This window comes from Nicotiana tabacum, chromosome 10, assembly GCF_000715075.1.
Source record: "Nicotiana tabacum cultivar K326 chromosome 10, ASM71507v2, whole genome shotgun sequence".
In the NCBI taxonomy this organism is placed as follows: Eukaryota; Viridiplantae; Streptophyta; class Magnoliopsida; order Solanales; family Solanaceae; genus Nicotiana; species Nicotiana tabacum.
In genome coordinates, this window is record NC_134089.1 from 3,853,812 (window position 1) to 3,877,058 (window position 23,247).

A 23,247-nucleotide genomic window follows, 5' to 3' on the forward strand; every position below is an offset into this window, starting at 1 on the left:
GGAATATATATTAAACAGTAGGCCAATTGATTCCACAGTCTCGCGGGACGGACTAAATCACAATCCCTACGGTGCACGCCCACACGCCCCCCACCTAGCGTGTGCTTCACCTCAAAATAATAGTCATACAATATAATGTCCAGGGTTTCATACCCTCAGGGCCAGATTTATAACCATTACTTACCTCAATCCGAGCAAAATCCTACTCCGCAATGCCTTTGCCTCTCAAATTAGCCTCCAAATGCCTTGAATCTAGCCACAAATAATTTGATTCAATCAATACCATTTACAGGAATTAATTTCCTATGAAATTTCACATTTTTCATTAAAAATCCGAAATTGCACTCAAAATTCGCCCGTGGGGCCCATGTTTCGGAATCCGGCGAAACTAATAAAATCCGACAACCCATTCCGATACGAGTTCAACCATACCAAAATTATCAAATTCCAACAACATTCGACCTCCAAATCTTATCTTTTCATTTTTGAATTTTTTTTCAAAAATTCCAATTTCTTCCATTTAAATCCAAATTAAACGATGAATATAACCATGGATTTATGAAATATAATCACTTTCGGATATAGAACACTTACCCCAAATGTTTCCCTTGAAAAATTTGTTGAAAATTGCTTTTCCCGAGCTCTACAATAGTCAAGAATGAATAAAAATGGCTTATTCCCGAAAATAAGCTATTTTCCAGGCAAGTCGCATTATGAAATGTGACTTGCACTTATTTCCAACCAACACAAAAGGCAGTACTGGCCTTCACTAAATCTATCATAACTTTCAGTAGAAATATCAGAATGATGAATGGTTTAACTTTCTGGAAACTACAATGCAAGGGATACAACTTTCATATTTTGAAATTTTTCAGATTCTCTATTGATTTCGAGATATAAGCTTCCAAAGTAGCCTCCTCGCATCAATCATTTCTGAAAAATTTCAAAACAACTTTACCAACCTTTATTCAATCGATCATAACGTTTTGTACAAATATTCAAATGATTAATGGTTTATCTTTATGGAAACTTGGATGCAAGGGCTACAATTTTTATGTTTTGCACATTTACAGATTCCTTATGGATTTCGAGATATAAGCTTCCAAAATAGGCTCCACGATTGCATAGTTGTCCAAGACAGCTTCTGCAGCAGAAAATTCCAGCAACCCTTTTTGTCCGATTTCCATTCCGTTAACCTTTCAAAATCCACCCGAGGCCCTCGGGACCTTAACCAATTATACCAACATGTCCCAAAATACAATACGAACTTAATCGAGGCTTCAAACCACGTCAAACAACACTGAAATTATGAATTGTGCATCGAATTGAATTATGAGTTTTCGAATCTTCCAACTTCTACATTTTGCACCGAAACATACCAAATCAATCCGGAATGGCTTTAAATTTTGCACACAAGTCATAAATAACATAACAAAGCTATACAAATTTTCAGAACTGGATTCCGACCCCGATATCAAAAAGTCAACCACCGGTCAAACTTCCAAACTTAAATTTCTTATTTTCGCCATTTCAAGCCTACTTTAGCTACAGACCTCAAAATAAATATATGGACACACTCCTAAGCCCGAAATCACCATACGAAGCTATTGGAATCATCAAAAATCTATTTCGGGGTCGTTTACACATATTTTATCATCCGGTCAATTTATTCAACTTAAGCTTCCAAAACATGGATTGTTCTTTCAATTAAATTTTGAATCATCTGAAAATAAAACTTGACCACTCTCGCAAGTCATAATACACAAAAAGACGCTACTCAAGACTTCAAATAGCTGAACGGGATGGAAATGCTTAAAACGACAGGTCGGGTCGTTACACATAGCCATGTACAGTGAAGGGTGATCAGTGGAACATTTTTTGTTGAATACTTATATTGTATATATAAAAAAATATATTAAGTAAGTGAAATTTCTATCTTTGTCACTTGTCATGCCCTTTTCAACAAAAAGGACAGCTTGGTGCATAAAACATCCTGCATTCACATAGGATTCGGGGAAAGGCCGCACCCCAAAAGGTGTAATGTCAACAGCCTACTCTAATATAAACATTAGTAGCAAATTAAAACACACAGTTTGAGGGTAAAACACAGAGTAAAACTCTTTAAAATGAAATTTTAAAACTAGTTCCATTTCTTTCCTTTCACAATAGAGGAAGCAAAAGTTTGTAATACAAAGACAACTAAATGTTCTTTGCCAATATATAATTATTAGGAAGGTAGTCTTCCTCCTTTCAATACATGTTCTTTCACACCAGGAATGTGAATTTCTGTTAAGTAATCTCTCCAATTTATCTTTGATGCATCAATCTCAAAGCTTATTCTCTCTTCTTCAGACATTTCTTCCATTAAATTTCTCATGTTGCCAACGTGAAACCTTACAAGAAGAAAAAAAGAAAATAAATTAAAATTAAGCACAAACAATTTACTCTAATTCATCTTTAAGTATATATAATATCTGGTCTTAGACTAACCTTTCTGTCCTGCAAGTAGGAGAAAAAAGAGAATTACATAATAACTTTAACTATATATTACTTCATCTGCTTAATTTTATATGATAGAAATTTGACTGGACATATATTTTAAGATAGGAAACAGATTTTTGATACTTGTGGAGAAAAGATAAAAAAAAAGAAAAAAAAAGGTAAAAGTTGTGGAATAAAAGTGGTGCACAGTAAAATTGCAAACACCATGCTGCAACGTAACTAAACAAAAAGGCGGCTCGGTTCACAGGGTATCCCACGTGCATGCAGAGTACGGGAAAGGTATATCTTAAGAGGGTGTAATGTAGATAGCTTACCCTAATTCAAGTATTAGTGGCTACTTCCACGGCCAGTGGCGATGCCAGGAATTTCGCCAAGGGTGTTCAAACTTGAAAGTAGTTAAAAAATATTTTCCGATAAAGGGTATTCAATATATGCTATATACCTCTAAAACTTAATATTTTACTTATATGCACAGTAAATTTTCGACGAATGATGGTCAATTGACCACCCTTAGGACTATGTTGCTTCGCTCTTGTCCACGGCTCGAACACCTGACATATAAATCATACAAAGACAAATTTATCGTTGCTCTAACGTTCTCCTTCACCATGCTGTAACTCTTATACTAATTAAATAATTTTGACTTGTGAAAGCCATATAATTTATAATAATATCTACTAAAACTACTCATGTATTTAAGTGAAAAAAAAAAATCTTACCATCCTTTGTAGAATGCATATGGCTCATAGAGTTTGCAAAAGTGCTTCAAATATTCCACTTTTCTTTTAAACCGCATTTGAGTCTTCAATAGCTCTTTTTCAGTTAAATCTTGTACATTATGTTGCCTTGATAATTCCTCCCAAATATAATTTGAAAAGTCTGATATTTTGTCAAAATATTTCATCTCCTTGACTTCCACTTTATCTCCTTTTGAGTTAACTAAAGGAAATGAAGTGAAATATTCATAGCAATAGTTGAAAAGTTGATATAATGAGAAAGGATTCACAAATGTTGATGCCACATGATAGACATTGACTTCTGGACTTTGTAAATATCCATGCTTAGCAATTGCAGCCATTGTAGCATTTACAACCAGATCAACAGGAACCTAAACTAAGTAAAGAAATAGTTAGATAATTAATACAATTGATTAATCAAATGATTTATGAAATATTTATAGCATTGTGAAAAGAAGAATATGAGATTTTGAGCCTAATATGCAAAATATATATCTGAATGTTGAAGAAATAATTACGTAAATAAAAGTATTTTTATCTCTAATAATTTAATCTAATAGTTTAAGCTTTTCGATGTGAATAGTCACACACTCCTCAAAATGGTATTATAAAGTAAGCAGTGATTTTGGGTTCAAGTCTCACTACAAACTATTATTTAAAAAAATATCGCGTGTTTGGCTCATGAAAAAGGTGTACATTCACACGTGAGGGGGTGTATGCATTGAAGATATACAATCAAATTTTTCTATAATTATGTTATTTGACCTATATTTTATGGCTGATATAGCAAAATGCTGTTATCGAGAACATATAATATAAGATAACATGAAAAATCAATTTCAGAAAAATTTGGCTCTTATAGTGAAATGTATTTAAAGAATGACTATTATAGAGAGCTTTGACTGTAATTAAGTAACAAATAAAAATATTTTCTTTTTAAAATTTTTAAAGGGGATGGTCACATGCTTTAATAAGTACAACAGATGCAATTTAACAACTAAAATATATTAGAGAATTGTACTTACAACATCAACAAGACAATCTGGATCACCAAGAAAGGCTGGGAGGTCCCCTTTTCCATATAAAAAAACTGAAGGGTCAATTACCCTAAGAGAGAGAACATAAAAAGTCAGAAACATTATATTAATTTTTGGTTGAATATATATATACACTATGAATAAAGAAGAAAAAAGTTCAATACGATAATAGTATGACTGTTATAGAAAAATGTGACTGATAAGGACAATAGAAAGAAAAAGTCGAATAAAGAAAACGACACCTGAATCCTTGTATCCATCCCGGAAAAGGTTCTTTAAAACTACTTGCTATCATAGAGGGACGAAGAATGAGTATTGGTATTTCCTCTCTCATGCTATCAATCATCATTTCGCCAATGGCCTTCGTGAATGAATATGTATCTTGCCATCCATATAACTTCGCCCTATAATTATAACAATAATTGTTGGACTTTTCAGCGCAAATCGAAATTTAATCGGGCCTCAATACAAATATCGAACATTGGGTGAGAAACAAAAGAATACCTCTCAATGCCTAAATCCTTCATTATTTGCTCCAAACCATTGTTTGTAGTAATAGCATTCTTCAACTTTGAAACTAAGTCCATTTCACTCATAGCATGTAGGGATGAAAATTTAGTAAAAGGAGAAAATGAAGTGATTTTTTCCTTTGTTATGCTTTCTCCCATGGTAAATGGCATCTCCAAAATTAAGCCTTCTCTTTCTCCATTGGCATATGCTTTAAAAATTAAATGAAATATGCAAATAAGATAATTCTTTATTGTAATTAAATGCATATTATATCTAGAAAAATATGCTCTATTTTAAAGAATATTCAAATGCATGCATACCTGTGGAATAATGCATAAGAAGTTTTAATTTCTTGCATTTCTTGGCAAACATCATGAGTTGACATGGACCATTTACATTAGCTTCAAGAGCTATGTCATACCTAGACATATCAAATGGGAGTGAGTAATTAAGAGTTCGTAATACAAAATTAACGAAGAGTTAAGTTCTCAAATGGTCATTCAGCTTAAGCTAATTACTAAGTTTAGTCACTCTTTTTTTCTCATTATAAAAGCATCCAATTTAACACAACCCTAATAAAAAGTTATTTTGATCGGATAATCAATTTTCTGATGCGAGAAATGCTAGATTTTTGGATTTCTCAAATAGTCATCCAATTTACGAGTTTTCTTAAAATTTATTGTTAATTTCTCATATGGTCATTGATAATAGGCTAGATTCATGTAGTTTGGCGACTATTTATGCCCCAACTTGACTGTGCTTCACTGTTCTAGGAAGGTTAAATGACGATAGAATGGCTCTAATTGTGAATTTTATGTTTTGAAGGAGCAAGTCGTGCTTATGAGGACTTAGGACAATGTTTGGAGCTAAATTAAAGCAAGGATATCAAGATTTTTATAGTTTTGTTCAAGGCAAGAAGAGGCAAGAGGCAAGGAGGATAATACGACAACGAGTTCTACCTTTATTCCTTTTGTTTTTATCATTCATGATGAATTTTGCTGTTTTTATTATGAACACGATTATGAGTAGCTAATTATTTAGTCTAGGGTTTTGATGGAACCTGTTGAGGGATGAACTTCTTGTTGTGTTAATATAGTTTTCCCAGTTTAATCTCTATTTGTTCAACTACGTTCTTGTTGTAGTTAATTGATAGGATCCTCAATTAGCTGTGCCTATTTAATATGTATTATTCGAGAGAGAGAGAGTACATATTTAGGTAGTAGTTGAACAACACTACTCCCAAAGTATATGAAGAATCAATAACCAAGGGTTTAAAGGTGGGATTAGGGATAACGAAACCTTGGGTGCGATCTAAATGAGCTGTAATAAAAGCCAGCTAGCGTAACTCGGAAGAGTGCGTCTAGTAAATTGTCGTAATTACTCGGGAGAGAGTTACGGTAGTAAGAGTGCTCATGATCGATAGAGACGATTAGGCAAATCTATACGATACATAACAGGTAGGGATTCCATCAATAGGAAAAATTACAACCTTAGGTCCTTCTCTTATTTGTTTACAACTAAGTCATAGTTAGCTTTTAGTTTACTTAATTTTATTCTTTAGTAGAAATATCACCAAGTGTTATTCAAAATATTTGGGAAGCTGATTACGGAGAATTCAGTGAGTCTGACAAAAGTAATTGGTAGGTTAATTCCCTGTGGGATTCGACTATGGGCTAAATACCTATATTTGCAACGACCGCTTGTCCTTGTTATAAGGCATAGTTGGGCGTGATGAAATTTTGGCGTCGCTGTCGGGGAATTAACGGTGTTATCAATTACAGTTGAAAGAAATACAAAAATTCTTAGTGTAGTCAATTTTCTTCATTGTCAATCCATATATTGAAATTTTAACGTTTGCTAACTTGGTTGTACAGGTGCATGCCTAGAAACTCATCAAGAACTGGTAAAGTGTTTGAAGCATTATCAGATCCCGAGAAAGTTTTCAAGGCCTTGAATTGGGCCAACTGGAAAAACAAACAACAATCAACTGAACAATCTGAACCAGACATGGCAAACCAGGTAAAATATAGAGACAACAACGGGGATAACGTACTAGACCCAGCTGCGCAGGTAGTGGTGCCTCTAGTGCAAGAGGCTTCTCTATATAACTAGGCACAACCCACATAAGAGAATTTGGTCATAACGATATTAGTCCCATAGATACAGGCTGAATCTTTTCAAATCATAAACAACATGCTGCACTTGTTGCAAAACAAGGGACTATATTTGGTGTCATACATTGAAGATCCTCAATAGCACTTGAAGAATTTCTTGTCAATATGCAAAACTCAAAGACGGCCCAACGTAACTCAGGAAGCAATAAAGCTGTTGTTGTTTCCATTCTCAGTGACAGGAGCTGCCCAGACTTGGCTAAATTCACTCCCTATTAATTCCATCACGACTTGGGAGGAATTAGTCAAGCAATTTGTGAATCAGTTTCATCCACCCAACAAGACTGCTCAACAAATTGATGAAATTTTGAGCTTCAAACAGAAACCAATGGAAATATTGCAAGAAACATGGGAACGATTCAAAGGGATGTTGGTTATATGTCCATACCACGGTATTCCAGAGCAGATGTTGGGGCAGCTGTTTTACATGGGTCTGACAGATAGCGTGAAGGCTAATGCTGATGCTTCAGCTGATGGAGCATTCTTGAGCAAATCATAAAGAGAAAGCCAGATCCTGCTTGACAAGATGACACAGAATTCGGGGTGGACAACCAGAAATGCACCTATCACTCTAGTAGTTCACTCAGTGGCTTTAGATCTAGCCAATACTCTTGCTAAAAATATGGTCGCCTTAATGACACAAATGAGCATACTCACCAAAAAGGTGGAAGAGTCAGGGCAGAAGCAGCAGGTGCACATTGTAGATACAACCAATAGGGGCTTATGCACATCTTGCATTAGTTAGCCAATTGGTAGCCAGTGGAATGCGGAAAATGATCATCATCATTACCCTGAGGACATGAATTATGTGTTTAATTATGGGGGCCAGAGATAGGGTGGTTAGAATTGGGGCTAACAGAATCAGCCATACAGGCCAGTCCAACCACAACACAACAATGGAAATATGGAAACCATACGACCTCACAATAATGTAGTGTCCGACCAAATGCCATAGGGGTACAACAACCAAAATCAACAGCAGGGTTATCATCCTCCTCAGCAGCAACATGGTGGGAGACAGGAAGATGAGTTTGCCAGACTCGAGGCAATGATGCAGTAGTTGGGTCAAATGCGAAAATGAGTGAAAGAGTAGATGCACATGAGTCATCCATAAAGAATATTGAAGTGCAAATGGGCCAGATCTCAATGTCTTTGAATAATCGTCCTCATGGGATGTTGCCTGCAGACACTCAGGTAAATCCAAAAAATCAAGGCCCAAAGCAGCTGATGGCAGTGAGTCTATGTAATGGCATAAACCTAGACTTGGAGCAAGAGAGGGCTCGAGAAAACAGACAGGATGAGACACTTGTACCGGTGCCCATTGAGCTAGATGATTTAGCAAAACTGATAGAGGGGACAGTACAACCTGCCCAGGAAGAAACCAACACACATGTTGAGGCTGAGAAAGAAGCTGAGACAGCCTAGGAATCGCTAGTTGAGGCGGTGTCTGACAAAGAGAAAACCCAAATCACTGGGAAGAAGAGACCTCCAGCACTATTCCCACAGAGGCTGGCCAAATACCAGAAAGAGGAACAATACAAGAAATTCTTAGAGATGTTGAAACAAATTCAGGTAAATATTCCATTGATTGATGCTTTGAAGGAGATGCCTGGTTATGCAAAAATGACGAAGGACTTGATGTTCCGAAAATTTGACTTCCAAGACTTCGCCACAGTGACTCTAACTCAGACCTGCAGTGCTGTGGTGACTAGACCAGTTGCTGAAAAGTTGTCTGATCCAGTGAGTTTAACAATTCCTTGCACCATTAGTAACTTTGCCTTTGCCAAGGCACTCTGTGATTTGGGGGCTAGCATAAATCTTATTCCCCTGGCGATCTATAAGAGGTTGGGGATTGGAAGAGATAAACCCATGTCTATGTTGTTGCAGCTGGCTGACAGAACTGTGAAAAGACCCTCAGGTATTTTGGATGACATGTTGATACAGGTAGGGAAATTTGTGTTCCGTGTATATTTTGTGATTCTGGATTGTAGAGTGGATGAAGAAATTTCCATAATTTTGGGAAGTCCATTCTTGGTCACAGGACGAGCCCTCATTGATTGTGAAACTGGGGAGCTCAAGATGAGGTTGAACGATGAGGAGATAATATTCAACGTGTAGAAATCTAGGAGGCGACCAAGTGAATTCGCCAATTATTCTCTTATTGATGTCGTGGATGTAATCGTGGAAGAGGATGATGAGACATTGACTATTGAGGATCCTCTTGCTACATGTCTTATGAATTTAGATGAGGTGAATGGGGAAGAATTGGCAGAATGGGTGCTGGCTCTTGAGGTTAGAGGCTTTTGGGAGAGATCACTTGAATTCGAGCCCCTGCACTTAGGAAAAAGAGAAACTCCTCCAGCCAAGCCATCCATAGAAGAACCACCAAAGCTGGAGTTGAAGCCACTGCCCGCCCATCTTAGGTATGCGTTCCTATGACCTAACTCCACATTACCTATTATTATCTCATCTAGTTTGTTAGATATGTAGGCACAACAGCTTTTGCAGGTACTCACGGAGTGCAAGACTGCCATAGGGTGGACTATGGCAGACATTAAGGGGATCAGCCCGACATATTGTATGCATAAAATTCTGCTGGAAGAGGGGCACAAACCTTCCAGGGAGCACCAAAGAAGGCTGAACCCTAACATAAAAGAAGCGGTGAAGAAACAGATTATTAAGTGGTTAAATGCGAGAATTATTTTCCCCATTTTTGACAACAATTGGGTTAGCCCAGTGTAATGTGTTCCTAGGAAGAGTGGTATGACGATGGTAAAAAATGATAATAATGAGTTGATCTCTATAAGAACTGTCACGGGCTGGAGAATTTGTATGGACTATAGGAAATTGAATCTGGCCACCCGGAAAGACCACTTCCCACTTCCTTTCATTGATCAGATGCTTGACAGACTAGCAGGAAGGCCCCACTTCTATTTTTGGATGGGTACTCAGGGTACAACCAAATCTTCATTGCACCAGAGAACAGAGAGAAGACCTCATTCACATGTGGGATTTATGCCTTCCGGAGGATGCCTTTTGGCCTATGCAATGCACCCGCCACATTCCAAAAGTGCATGATGGCCATATTCACCGACATGGTTGAAGACATAATGGAGGTGTTAATGGATGATTTCTCAGTGGTAGGAAACTCATTCGATGTGTGCCTTACAAACCTAACCCGAGTGTTGAAAAGGTATATAGAGACTAACCTTTTACTTAATTGGGAAAAGTGCCATTTCGTGGTACAAAAGGGTATAGCCTTGGGACACCTGGTATCAAGCAAGAGAATTTAGGTGGATCGTGCTAAAGTTGATGTGATAGCAAAGCTGCCACCCCCACATCAGTCAAGGCAATCAGGAGCTTCCTCGGGCATGCCGGTTTCTACTGGAGATTCATCAAAGACTTCTCAAAAATTGCCAACCCTCTCTGTAAGTTGTTAGAAAAAGATCACCCTTTCATGTTTTCTGATGATTGCAAGGTAGCATTCGAGGAGTTGAAAAAGAGGCTAGTCACAACACCCATCATTATTGCCCCAACTGGGAGCAACAATTCGAACTCACATGTGACACCAGTGACTATGCAGTGGGGGTAGTACTAGGACAACAGAAAGACAAGATAATGCACCCAATTTACTATGCCAGTATATTATTGAGTGGAGCCCAGCTGAACTACACTGTGACTGAAAAGGAGATGCTGGCTGTGGTGTTCGCATTCGACAAGTTCAGATCATACTTGATTGGCTCTAAGGTAATTGTATATACTAATCATGCTGCTCTCAGGTACTTGATTGAAAAGAAGGAGTCCAAACAGTGCCTGATTCATTGCGTGCTGCTACTGCAAGAGTTCGACCTGGAGATTCGTGACCGTAAGGGTACGAAAAACTAGGTCGATGATCATCTATCGTGACTTGAAGGAGCTGAAAACTCAGTTGAGACAGAGGATATTTTGGAAACCTTTCCATATGAGCAGCTACTTGCCATAAGCCTTGAGGAAGTGCCATGGTATGCAGATATTGCAAATTACCTGACAAGTGGTATAGTTCCCTATGACCTTTCCTTTGTGCAAAAGAAAAAGTTTTATCGTGACTGCCGCATGTATTACTGGGATGAACCTTATCTATTTAGAATTTGTGTTGATAATATGATCCGAAGGTGTGTACCCGAGATAGAACAATCTTCTGTTTTGCAGGCATGTCACACATCAGCATATGGCGGACATTTTGGAGGAGTTAGGACGGCAGCAAAAGTTCTAGAATTCGGGTTCTACTGGCCAACCGTGTATAAGGATGCACATCAATAGGTGAAGGGTTGTGATGAATATCAGCGAACCGGGAACATCTCCTATCGCCATGAGATGCCCATGAACCCAATTCAAGAGGTTGAAGTGTTCGATGTATGGGGATAGACTTCATGGGTCCCTTTGTTAGCTCATTTGGAAATAAGTACATACTTGTTGCTGTAGATTACGTGTCCAAATGGGTGGAAGCTGCAACACTCCCCACCAATGATGCAAGGGTGGTAGTGGGGTTTTTGAAGAAGAAAAATATTCACCCGTTTTGGGACCCCGATAGCTATTATCAGTGACAGAGGCACTCACTTTTGCAATTGAGCCTTCAAGAAATTGCTAGCAAGGTACAATGTGCGCAACAAGGTGGCAACCCCATATCATCCTCAGACCAATGGACAGGTCAAAGTGTCAAATAAATAAATAAAGAGTGTGCTGACCAAGACTGTAAATGCCACAAGAACTGATTGGACGAAAAAGTTAGATGATGCACTCTGGGCCTACAGAACCGCTTTCAAAACACCAATTGGTATGTCACCATACAAGTTGGTGTTCGGGAAGGCCCGTCACTTGCCAGTGGAACTAGAACATAGAGCTAGGTCGGCAATGAAATAGCTAAATCTGGACATTGAGGTTGCGGGAACAAATAGAGTCACAGAATTGCATGAGCTAGATGAGTTCCGATTTCTTGCTTTCGATAGCACGAGTTTATACAAGGAGTTAATGTAGAGGTTGCACAATAAGAACATTGTTGAGCGAAATTTCAATCCCGGAAATATGGTGTTGCTTTATAACTCAAGATTAAGGCTATTTCTGGGTAAACTCAAGTCATGATGGTCTGGACCATTTTGGGTGGTCGAAGTGCTCCCTTCAGGTGCCATAGAGATTGCCTCAGAGAAAAATTTCCACATATTTAGAGTCAATGGGAAAAGATTGAAACCATATGTGGGCATGAATGAAACCAAGGAAGTGTCAGTGATCCATCTGACTGAACCTCAGAGGTCAGCGAGCCTTAAATGCGCTCATCTGTATCGTGCCGCGATATTAAATCAGGCGCTACATGGGAGGCAACTCATTGACTTGTTGTAACTGTCGTGCCATGACATTAACTAAGGCGCTGGTTGGGAGACAACCCAATGCGTAGTGACTTTAGTATAGTTAGTATTTGTTATTTTTGATTTTGGTAAGTACTAACCAGTGCAGGTGAGCTTGGGTGAGTGATAAGTCCATCATACGCTGAAGGAATAGGTAAAAATATTGAAAAATCTCGAGGCCCAGGAGCGCGGGCGCGCTTCGACTACGAATATGGCAAAGTATTCTGCCTCAGATATCCGCCCAGGAGCGCAGCCGTGCTCAGACCGCGCTAGTTACAGTGCATATGACCAAGTATTCTGTTTCACTAGTGCGGCCGCGCTCGAACCGCGCTTGTTATGTTCCGCCTGCCACTTGGTATAAGTTAACATTTTTCTTAATTTTTTTATCCTGTATTTTAATTGTTTTATTTTGTTTATCCCCAACCCTAGCTATTCCCCTCTTCTCCTATCAACACCCCACGACTAAGAATCTCAGCCCTAATTCCCCTCTTCTCCAAATTCCCATCTTCTTCATTCCCAAATAATCCCAGCCCTAATTCCCCCAAGGTTCAATGCCAATCCCATCCCCACTACTCTTCTTCACTTTACACAACCTCCTCCCACTTCAGGTAAGGTTTTCTTTTTGCCAATTTTTGTTGGGTTTTCTTTTGAATTCTTGATTATGTAGTTTTTCTTCTCTTTTCTTAGAAGTAATTTGTAGTGTATACATAGTGCTTGTGGGTGGTGGTATTTGTGGAGTTGTATCTCTTACCTTAGTTGGGTGAATTTGGGCAATTGTGGTGGTAATTGGGTTACAACATGATTAATTGGGGGTTCTGGTAAATGCTGCCCACAAAGTGTTTGTTTAAATGTCACAGTGAGTGTCAATGATAATTGTGACCAACTGTGCGGGCAAAGTCTGAATAGCCGCAGTCGAGTCACACCTTTTGTGTTGTGCTAATACTACTTAGTCTGAGGAGCCAAACCACTGGTGCTTCATCCAGCGGTCAATCTGGATCCTCCAGAGCGCGCGCTTCAGCTCCTACTCGTCCTTTTGATAGTAACAGGTTCGTCTCCGCCGCTGCTCAGGACCATTTTGCTGATAAGGCCTCCAAGAAACCAATACCAGAGAGGGGCATATATATAGGGTCGCTCCACAATGTCTGCCCAACTTGTATAATGAGCTGGTCAGGCGTGGGCTAGAAATTTTCTTTGAGGGGCCGACGATGGGAATTTGATGGTTGTGCGTGAATTCTATGCCAACGTAAAAGAACATGTGAATGGTGTAGTAACAGTGCGCAAAAAGGCCGTGAATGCCTCTGTTGAGGCTATTCGGAGGATATACCGGCTTCCCGCACCTGTGGAGATATACCGAACTGTATGGTAGAAGATACACCCAGTGGGTGAGGTTCTTTGAAACCATATGTGTACCCGGCAAGGAAATTGTGTGGATGAAATATGGAAGAATTTCCATTCAGCGGCACTCACCTTTGAAGGGAAAATCTAGCTGTATGTCATCAACAATCGCCTGCTCCCATCCTCCAACACCACAGAAGTGAATGCTCCTCGAGATGCTTTAATTTGGTGCTTTATAAATGGTCACAACTTTGACATTGCCAAGCTTATTCACGTGGAGATGTTTACACGTTGTCCGGTGAAGAGGTATGGTTTCTTCTTCCCTTCCCTAGTCACTAGGCTTTGCCGGGCAGCTCGGGTGCCGAAAAATTTGAATGTGGATGGAAAAGTGCCGAGAGAGGCAAAGTTTCGAGCTGACAAGGTGACTACGGGGAAGGAGCCTGTGGCACTTGGTGGTGATGATAGTGCTGACTCCGATGAATCTGAGGAGGGAGAGGATGGGCAAGAGGAAGTAAGAGCCAAGTCGCCCGCCCATGAGCAGGTTGCAGAAGCTGCAGGACCATCTGGGGTTGGTCAGGTTACCCGATTAGCAGCCTTAGAGCAGGAGGTGGCAGGGTTGCGTACCTTGGTCGCTGACTTAGGTACGCGTGTTGATGCGATGGCCACCCATCAGGTTAAATCTGAGAAAAAAATAATGGGCTGGCTGCGAGCTCTGGGTCGTGCATGTCATCTAGACCCAGGGACGGTCTCTGATCAAGATTGATCCATCAGGGAAGTTCCTTTACCTCACAGTTCTTTATTTTATATGCCATGAGGACATATCTTCTTTTTAAGTGTGGGGTGGGGGATACTTCAGTGTATGTGTATATATGTAAGAACATGATTGTTTTATGTTTTCTTTTGTTTTGTGGCTTTGAGTAGCAGTCAAATTAGATGAGTCGACTTGTCCCGACGACAAATCTCATTCGGCAGGGTTTTTGAGGGTCTAAGTCGACCTTTATAAAAAAACAAAAAAAAACAGAAATAGGTTGGACTCTTCCTGATGAAATATCTTCTACACAGTTTCTTGAGGGAAGTAAGTCTAAAGTGTGACACATAGTCTCAGTTGTTGATTCTTGTTAGAGTGCCTTAAATTGTATGTTTGTAATTGACTTGAGTACTCAAATGAGAGTGTTTTTATAATCCAATCTGGAGTGAGTCATGTGCCATGTGTGTGTGAGTTGTATTGTATTCTATGCTTTGAATTTGATGCCTAGAACTTGCCCTGTGTGTTTCCAAAGCAAAATAGTAGCTTTATTCAGTCTTAGAAGTGATATAGGCATTTCTTTGTTAAGTCAGATATATAAAGTAGACCCACCTAAATGCGATACATCGTAGTTAACCCCGTTGATCCTATAAGCATGTTTCTTTGGCAACCACATTACAGACCTTACCCAATTGTTTGAACGACCAATCTGTTTGAACCCCTTTACCTCTCATGAACACTTGAATGGTTATGAAATATGCAAAAGTTAAAGTGTGGGGTGGTGGTTTGATTTTTGAGTGGAACCAATGAAATAGAGAGAGAGAGAGAGAAAAAAAAAAGGGTGCAGTGTTTTGAAAAATGAAAGAATAAGCGCCACTTGAAAAAAAAAGTAAAGGTAGTCCTTGATAAGTGGTGACTTGATACAATTGCACCTAAAGGAGTTTGGAGTATTATAAATAGAAGTGTGGTGGAATGTCTGGTCTGACATAAGTATGGTTCTGAATGCGAAAGTGATTGTATTAAAAGTGCTTAGGGAGGTTAGTCACTATATCCAAATATATCCTACCTGTCCCTTAGCCTACATTACAACCAAATGAAGTCCTAATTGATCTTAAACTGAATGAGCTCAATTAGTAGAGTAGTACACTACGGGCAAGCCTATGGTGCATCTTTGTGATATATGAATGTTCTTTCTGAGAGTGAGTGAATTTTATCTATCTGCGTTCCTAATTGTTCTTAATATTATTACTTGTGGAACTACTCTCTTGTGTGATATGAGGGTATTTGATTCACGAAGGAAAGGTAAGTCTTGACCTCTGTATAGAGTAATTTGAGTAAGTATGAATATTGCACAATATGTGAGAGTCGACTCTTGAGGCAAAGATGTTACACTACTAGATGCAACTTTGGTGATATGTTCTTGGTGTGATATGTTAGGGAAAAGCTTAGTGAAGGAACCTTTGTAGAGTAGGGTGGATTGCTCAGGGACTAGCAATGATTTAAGTGTGGGGTATTGATAATAGGCTAGATTCATGTAGTTTGGTGACTATTTATGCCCCAACTTGACTGTGTTTCATTGTTCTAGGAAGGTTAAATGACGATAGAATGGCTCTAATTGTGAATTTTATGTTTTGCAAGAGCAAGCCGTGCTTATGAGGACTTAGGACAGTGTTTGAAGCTAAATTAAGGCAAGTAAAGCCCCTCAGAGTCGAGTACGTGTGAAAGAAGAGAGAAAAGAAGAGATAAATAGCTAATCCACTCTAGCGTGGGCCAAGCGCGTCTTTAGAGCGGCCACGCTAGAGAAGAAGAACTGGGGCAGTGTTGAAGTCAATTAGTGTGGCACAAGCGCGGCCGCTCTAGTCCAGGAAGCAACGACAATGTAGAATGCTATATGCGCGGTTCGAGCGCGGCCGCGCTAGTCACTCCGAAATGCAAAAATTTTAGGGGTAAACTTGGAAGTTTGGAGGTAATTCCACTTAACCTATAAGAGGTCCAGCTCGCCCAAAAAGAGGATATCAAGGTTTTTATAGTTTTGTTCAAGGAAAGAAGAGGCAAGAGGCAAAGAGGATAATACGACAACGAGTTCTACCTTTATTCCTTTTGTTTTTATCATTCATGATGAATTTTGCTGTTGTTATTATAAACACGATTATGAGTAGCTAATTATTTAGTCTACGGTTTTGATGGAGCCTGTTGAGGGATGAACTTCTTGTTGTGTTAATATAGTTTTCCCAGTTTAATCTCTATTTGTTCAACTATGTTCTTGTTTTAGTTAATTGATAGGATCCTCAATTAGCTGTGCCTATTTAATATGTATTACTCGGGAGAGAGTACATATTTAGGTAATAGTTGAACAGCACCACTCCCAAAGTATATGAGGAATCAATAACCAAGGATTTAAAGGTGGGATTAGGGATAACGAAATCTTGGGTGCGATCTAAGCGAGCTGTAATAAAAGCCAGCTAGCGTAACTCGGAATTGTGCGTCTAGTAAATTGTCGTAATTACTCGGGAGAGAGTTACGGTAGTAAGAGTGCTCATAATTGATATAGACGATTAAGCAAATCTATACGATACATAACATGAAGGGATTCCATCAATAGGGGAAATCACAACCTTAATTAGAACTTCTCTTATTTGTTTACAACTCATTAAAAGTTAGCTTTTAGTTTACTTAATTTTATTCAGTTATAGTTAGTAGAAATATCGCCAAGTGTTATTCAAAATATCTGGGAAGTTGACTACGGAGAATTCAGTGAGTCTGGCAAAAGTAATTGGTAGGTTAATTCCCTGTGGGATTCGACTCTGGACTAAATACCCGGATTATATTTACAACGACCGCTTGTCCTTTTTATAAGGCATAGTTTGGCGTGATCAGTCATTCAGCTTAAGCTAATTACTAAGTAAAGGTCATCTTTTCTTGTCATTATAAAATCATCCAATTTAATATAATCCTCCCAAAAAACTATTTAATCGAAAAATTAACTTTATGGTGCTAGAAACCATAAACTTTCAGATTTCTCAAACGGTCATCTAACTTATGAGTATTTTGGAAAAAAAGTAGTATTTGAAGTTAAGTTGAAAAATAGTATTTGAACATGCATTTCACTTGCATGGGGGCCTAATTTTTTTTTTTTTTAATGTGTTTGTCCATAAAATTTTGCATGAGGGCCTAAATTTTCGGATTTCTCAAATGGTCATCCAACTTACGAGTTTTTTCTTTTAAAACTCATTCTTTGATTTCTCAAACGATCATCCAACTTAGGAGTTTTTTTAAAACTCATCCTTTGTTTCTTAAATGAACTCCGTGTCAAATCAATATTATTTACTCGATAATTAAATTTTCTTTTAAAAAAATATTATACTACGACTAATTTGAAGAACAAATGCGTGAAAAGAATTAGCATAAATAATAAATAAAAAAAATAGAACCTCTCGTCAAATGTAGTGTTTGCTGCAGAGTCTACGATCAAATCAATTTCTTCAGCAATTTGGTGAGCAGTAATAATATCCATACCAAGGTTTGGCTCATGTATATTTCCAACCACAGGAACCAATTTACTTAGCATAAATGGCTTGTAATATTCACCATGTATTTCTTCTAGGCCTTTGAATAATTTTGACTCTATAATCTGATAATAAAGAAAAGGTATATTAAAAATTAATATTGTTTCATATTTGTACAGACTTAATTAAATTTTATAAAAGGAAGAATTAATAAACATACTTCACTTGTTAGTCTGTCAAATGCAACTCCCTTATCTTTTGCCCTAATGAGGAGATAGATTTTGTTTATCTTTGGTGTTGTTCTTAGCATCTTTTCGACCAAAGCTGCAAAAAATTGTTGTATTGAAAATGTGAGTACTAATAAAGATGAGGTAATAAAGAATAAAAACAAGAATGATTGACAATATCTGTTGGTCTTTGTTCTATTTCTATATAGTTTTATTTTTTTTATTTAATCATCCGGTATTCAGTATTTTACCTACAAGCTCAATTAATTCGAACGTGTCATCATGTATGCTTACTTAAGAAGAAATTTCTCAATTCTTAAGACTCGAACTCAAAACTATTTAAGCATGGCTCTCCATGCATCCACTTTGGTGGTAATCTTCATTTAAAATGGTCATTATCTTTTTTTCTCTTTTTTTTTTGTGGTTAATAAAATCTTTTTCTTTTAGACTATCAATAGTCAAATAAGAGTCAGCAACTGGTAAAGCAATCATGGGAATATTGTTTACCTGCAAAATATATAGTAATAGACATGTACTTATAGGCTATACTCGATAGTAGGTAAAATTACGAGCCCGTTTGGTCATGAATTTTTTTTTTACTTTTTTCGAATTTTTCTTTTATTTTTTTTAAAATTAGTGTTTGACCATAAAATTTTTAATTTTCACTTGAAGATCAATTTTGAAATTTTTCGAAAATTTGAAAAATTTCAAAAAACTGTTTTTCAAAATTTTTACTCAGATCATTCACAAAAATTCAAAAATACCCAAAACTATATTCATGTCCGAACACAACTGTAATTTTCAAATACCATTTTCACTTGAAAAAAAAAATCATTTTTTTCGGAATTTTACAATTCTTATGTCCAAACGCCCACTACAACAACAACAAGCCTAGTGTAATCTCATAAGTAGGATCTGGAAAGGGTACAATGTATGCAACTTCATCTCTACTTTGTGAAGGTAAACAAACTATTTTCAACAGACTTTCGGCTCAGGAAAAATAAAGCCACAACATAGTTGAAAAAAAATACAATAATGGATAAACCACGAAAAAGAAACAGAAATGCGAAGCACTACCAATAATAACAAGATAACAAGAAAGTTGAAGTAACAAAAACGACTTATAACAGGTAAATTGTACTCCTATTATTGTAAAAATCTTTTACACGATCTGTTTATATAATTTTAATTAAAAAAATGATATTGCAATTTCAAAACGTAATGAATATTTGAAAAAAGAAAAGAAAAAAAAAAGGTGAATAGTACGTTGTCCACCCAAAATTACTCATAGTGGAAAGAAAATAAATGTAAGTAGTGGCTATTCAAGGTAAAATTAAATGGAGTGATATTTTGCATGAAAGAATCACAAGAAGATTCTTTCCTTAAAAAACTCAACAATCCCTACCTCCATATTGAACAATTTAATTTTATTAAAAGCAAGTAGGTGGCTGTAAATAAAAAACAAAAAACAAAGACGTACACTTAATAGATGGGAGACAGGGGTGTTCATAGTTCGATTTGGATCGGTTTTTTCCTAAAAAGGAACCAAACGAAGTAAGTCGGTTTTTCAAATATTAGAACCAAACCAAACCAATTAAGTCAGTTTTTTCTCGATTCCGTTTATGTCGATTTTTTGGTTTTTTCCGGTTATTTGTCGGGTTTTTCTTAAATATAAGACATACACTACCAAACACACATTTCGGCGACCACATTTTCAACGTAACACTATCAAATCAATTGTCCTTTGAGAAATCTATTATTTACCAAGATATATTGATGATAATTGAATCAAATAGTGATGACTAATTTAAGGACTCAATTAAAAATATACTCACTCCGTTTCAATTTATGTGAACCCATTTGACTGAGCACGAAGTTTAAGAAAAGAGAGAAGACTTTTGATTTTGTTGTGTAAAATGAGGCACATATATTTTGTGTGGCTATAAATCATTGTGTAAATGTAAATTGTTTCTAAATAAGGAAAGAGGTCATTCTTTTTTGCACGGACTAAAAAGGAAATAGGTTCACATAAATTAAAATGGAGGGAGTATTATTTTTAACATGAGATAGATTCTTACACTTAACAAAAGAAAACTACCGATTAAACTAGAATGTAAAGGTAAAGAACTTTACTAAATGTGCAAACGATTAAAATTTACTATAAAATTTTTAAAAATTTGTATAAAAGTATACATATATAGGTGTAATAATAAATTTAAAATAGCTACTCCTATATTCGGTTTGATTCGGGTTTTTTTAATTAAAACCAAATCCAAACCAAATTTGATCGGTTTTTAAATTTCAAAACCAAAACCAAAACCAAACCAAACCAAAAAGTATCGGTTTTTTTTTTGGTTTTCGGTTTGGTTCGAGTTTTCAGATTTTTATGAACACCCCTAATTGGAGATAAACATATATTTTTACCGGATGTTATACCAAATAATTGTAAGACATATGTCTTACATATAATTTTTACTACTTATGATTAAGTGATATACATTTTTATTTTGATTTGTTAATTCTTAATGTTAATTGTTTAGTTAGAAGTAAATATACGGGACGGATAAATTCAACGATTCAGATATAAACATCTAAATTAAGTAGAGGCGGATCCAGGATTTCAAGAGGATGGATGCACTATTGTGAAGATGCGAATTTAGAATTTATATTTGACGAGTTTAACTTTAGTATCTACCATGTACCCACTACACTTTTGAAATTATAGGTTCAAAAGTATATCTTTTTAAATTTTTTTTTAGTGATTTTTACATATATATCTATACTCCGTGCCGAAAACAAGACCGTCCGGAGTGGGATTTGAACCACCAATTTCACTCGTAGAGGTGCACCCAATGATTATTGCACCATAGGAGTCTTTGAGTATGGGTTCACACACATATAATTAAGTAATTCTCAAGAAATATAACATTATTATACATGGTTTAGGAAAAGGAATATGGGTTCACATGAACCCATATCCTAAGACTTACACTCTATTTGGGTCATTGTTCCCCATTGTTTTATAATTTATTGGATTGTATTGGATCGTATTGTACCGTATCGTTTTATGAATACAATGTTTGGATAAATTGTTTTGTTTGTTATTGTTAAATAATATTTTGTTGTTTTGTTTGACTGTATCGTACTGTACTGTAACTGATAAATTTACTAAAATACCCTCAATTTTTTAAATATTAAATTTATCAAAAAATATGTAAAAAAAATAATTTTAAAAAATAAAACAGAAGAAGGCAAAACACCTTAAGAAATCAGAACAAAGGAGCGAGACAGAAGAAGGCAAAACAAAGGAGCACAACTAATTAGAATTGAGTTAAAAACAAATTAGGAGGAAAAAAAACATAAGGCGGCAAAACACCTTTAACATTGGTCTGGAAAAAAACAAAGTAGGTTATAAGTTGGAGAATTGGAGTTAAAATAGCAAAAAAAGAAGAAGGGTAAAATAGAATTGTGGAGTAATAAATTAGGGTATAATTGAAAAGAAAAATAAGAAACAATCCCACCACATTAAATCGGTTGTTTCCAAAAGAGGGATTTTTTATTATTCCGAAACAATGGATTTAATAATACAATATAATCAATTTTAATAAAACAATCAAAACAAACATTGTTTTGGGATAACAATACAATACGATACAATGAGGAACAACCATCCAAACAAGCTGTTAGATACGCCTCTGATATTAAGAGAAGAAAAATATTTTCAAAAAATACTTTTTAAAATATTCCATCTTTAGCTGCTTCTCACTTTGACACAGCAGCATGTGGAAGTGGACTAAACAACGTAATACAAACACTACAAAAAGAAAAGAAAATATAATATTGTAATATTATTAGAAAGTTATTTTTCTCCATACAACTAAATACAGAAAAATATTTTCTATTCACCCAACCGAACATTTAAAACTATTTTTAACTCAGCAACCAAATACTGAAAATATTTCTTATTTTCCACAATTTTTTCTTTAGTGATTTCTTTCATAACGAACACACCATAAGTTAAAAACCTTAAAAGATGATTAATTATAACCAAAAAGTGCGATATAAATTCTCAAAAAAATAATTTAATAAAATTACCTTTTGCGAGAAACCCTGTAGCACCAGTGACAAGAACATTCTTCCCTCCAAAAAAATCCACAATTCCAATTCCATCACTGGATTTAGGAGTATTTAAAACTTCAATATTTTCCTCCATTGTTATGGCTTCAACATCAGTGACTGCTTTTAATAAACATTTTTGTGGATTTCCTAAGTTTTCAGATTTCATGCAACAAAATCTTTTTCTTGCTTTTTTATGGTTTTCCAAAGATGAAATGTTATATTTAAAAATAGTAGAATCATGATTTTCAGAAAATAATTTAGTTGGTAATTCCCTTGTATAAAGGGGGAAAATATTTTTGAAACGAAGCATTGGTATTTGTCCAAAAAAAGAAAATCTGTAGGAGCTGAAATGATCTTTTGATCTCCATTTATAGAGGGAGTTTAAAGACAGTACTCATTCTATTTCAATTATGTGGCAACTATCCCAGAGCTATGATTTTCACTAAGAGAAACCAAAATATAAAGAAGTAAACACGTTAAAAACTAAAAAGAATTTTTCATATAGTATATATGCGTAATTGTTTTTTTACCTAGCTATATAAAGGGTAGCCAGCCCGATACACTAAGCTCTCATCATGCGCAGATCCGAGTGTTAGAGGTTGTCTTGATTTTTTTTTATCACGTTTGATTTTTCTATCTCTTGAAGGAAATGACAACATATTTACCATAATTGGGTTTTTTTTTTCTTGTAGAAGAAAATTATAAATTTCCATATTTGGCTAGTCCCTTTTATTGTAGGAAAATGCTTGTACGTCTATAAATTGAGGATCCTTCCTTCTCATACGGCAGCATCCACAATGTAGCCATATGAGGCTTGAGAGTCGTGTTTAGGGGGAAAACTTTAGGGGACAAATGTTAGTATGTCACTTGTGTTTGCCTCTTCGTGAGGTTGTTCTCTATTTTGTACTCTATTTTATTATAATGGATTGCTCATCTCCCCCGTGGAAGTAGGTCAATTGGCCGAACCACGTTAAATATTT

At 36.4% G+C, this 23,247-nt stretch overlaps 1 protein-coding gene across 1 annotated transcript; it reads right to left on the reverse strand.

The window, feature by feature from the left end:
• Positions 1-2,120: 2,120 nt before the first annotated feature.
• LOC107765839 (fatty acyl-CoA reductase 2, chloroplastic-like) lies at positions 2,121-22,700 on the reverse strand. Its single transcript, XM_016584540.2, has 9 exons — positions 22,244-22,700; positions 18,142-18,245; positions 17,847-18,046; positions 5,107-5,207; positions 4,781-4,994; positions 4,519-4,680; positions 4,265-4,346; positions 3,222-3,610; positions 2,121-2,393 (listed from the first exon to the last, which is right to left on the reverse strand). The coding sequence occupies exons 1-9, from the start codon at positions 22,575-22,577 to the stop codon at positions 2,228-2,230; spliced, it is 1,752 nt and encodes a 583-aa protein (XP_016440026.2). The 5' UTR covers positions 22,578-22,700; the 3' UTR covers positions 2,121-2,227.
• Between the last annotated feature and the right edge of the window lie 547 nt (positions 22,701-23,247).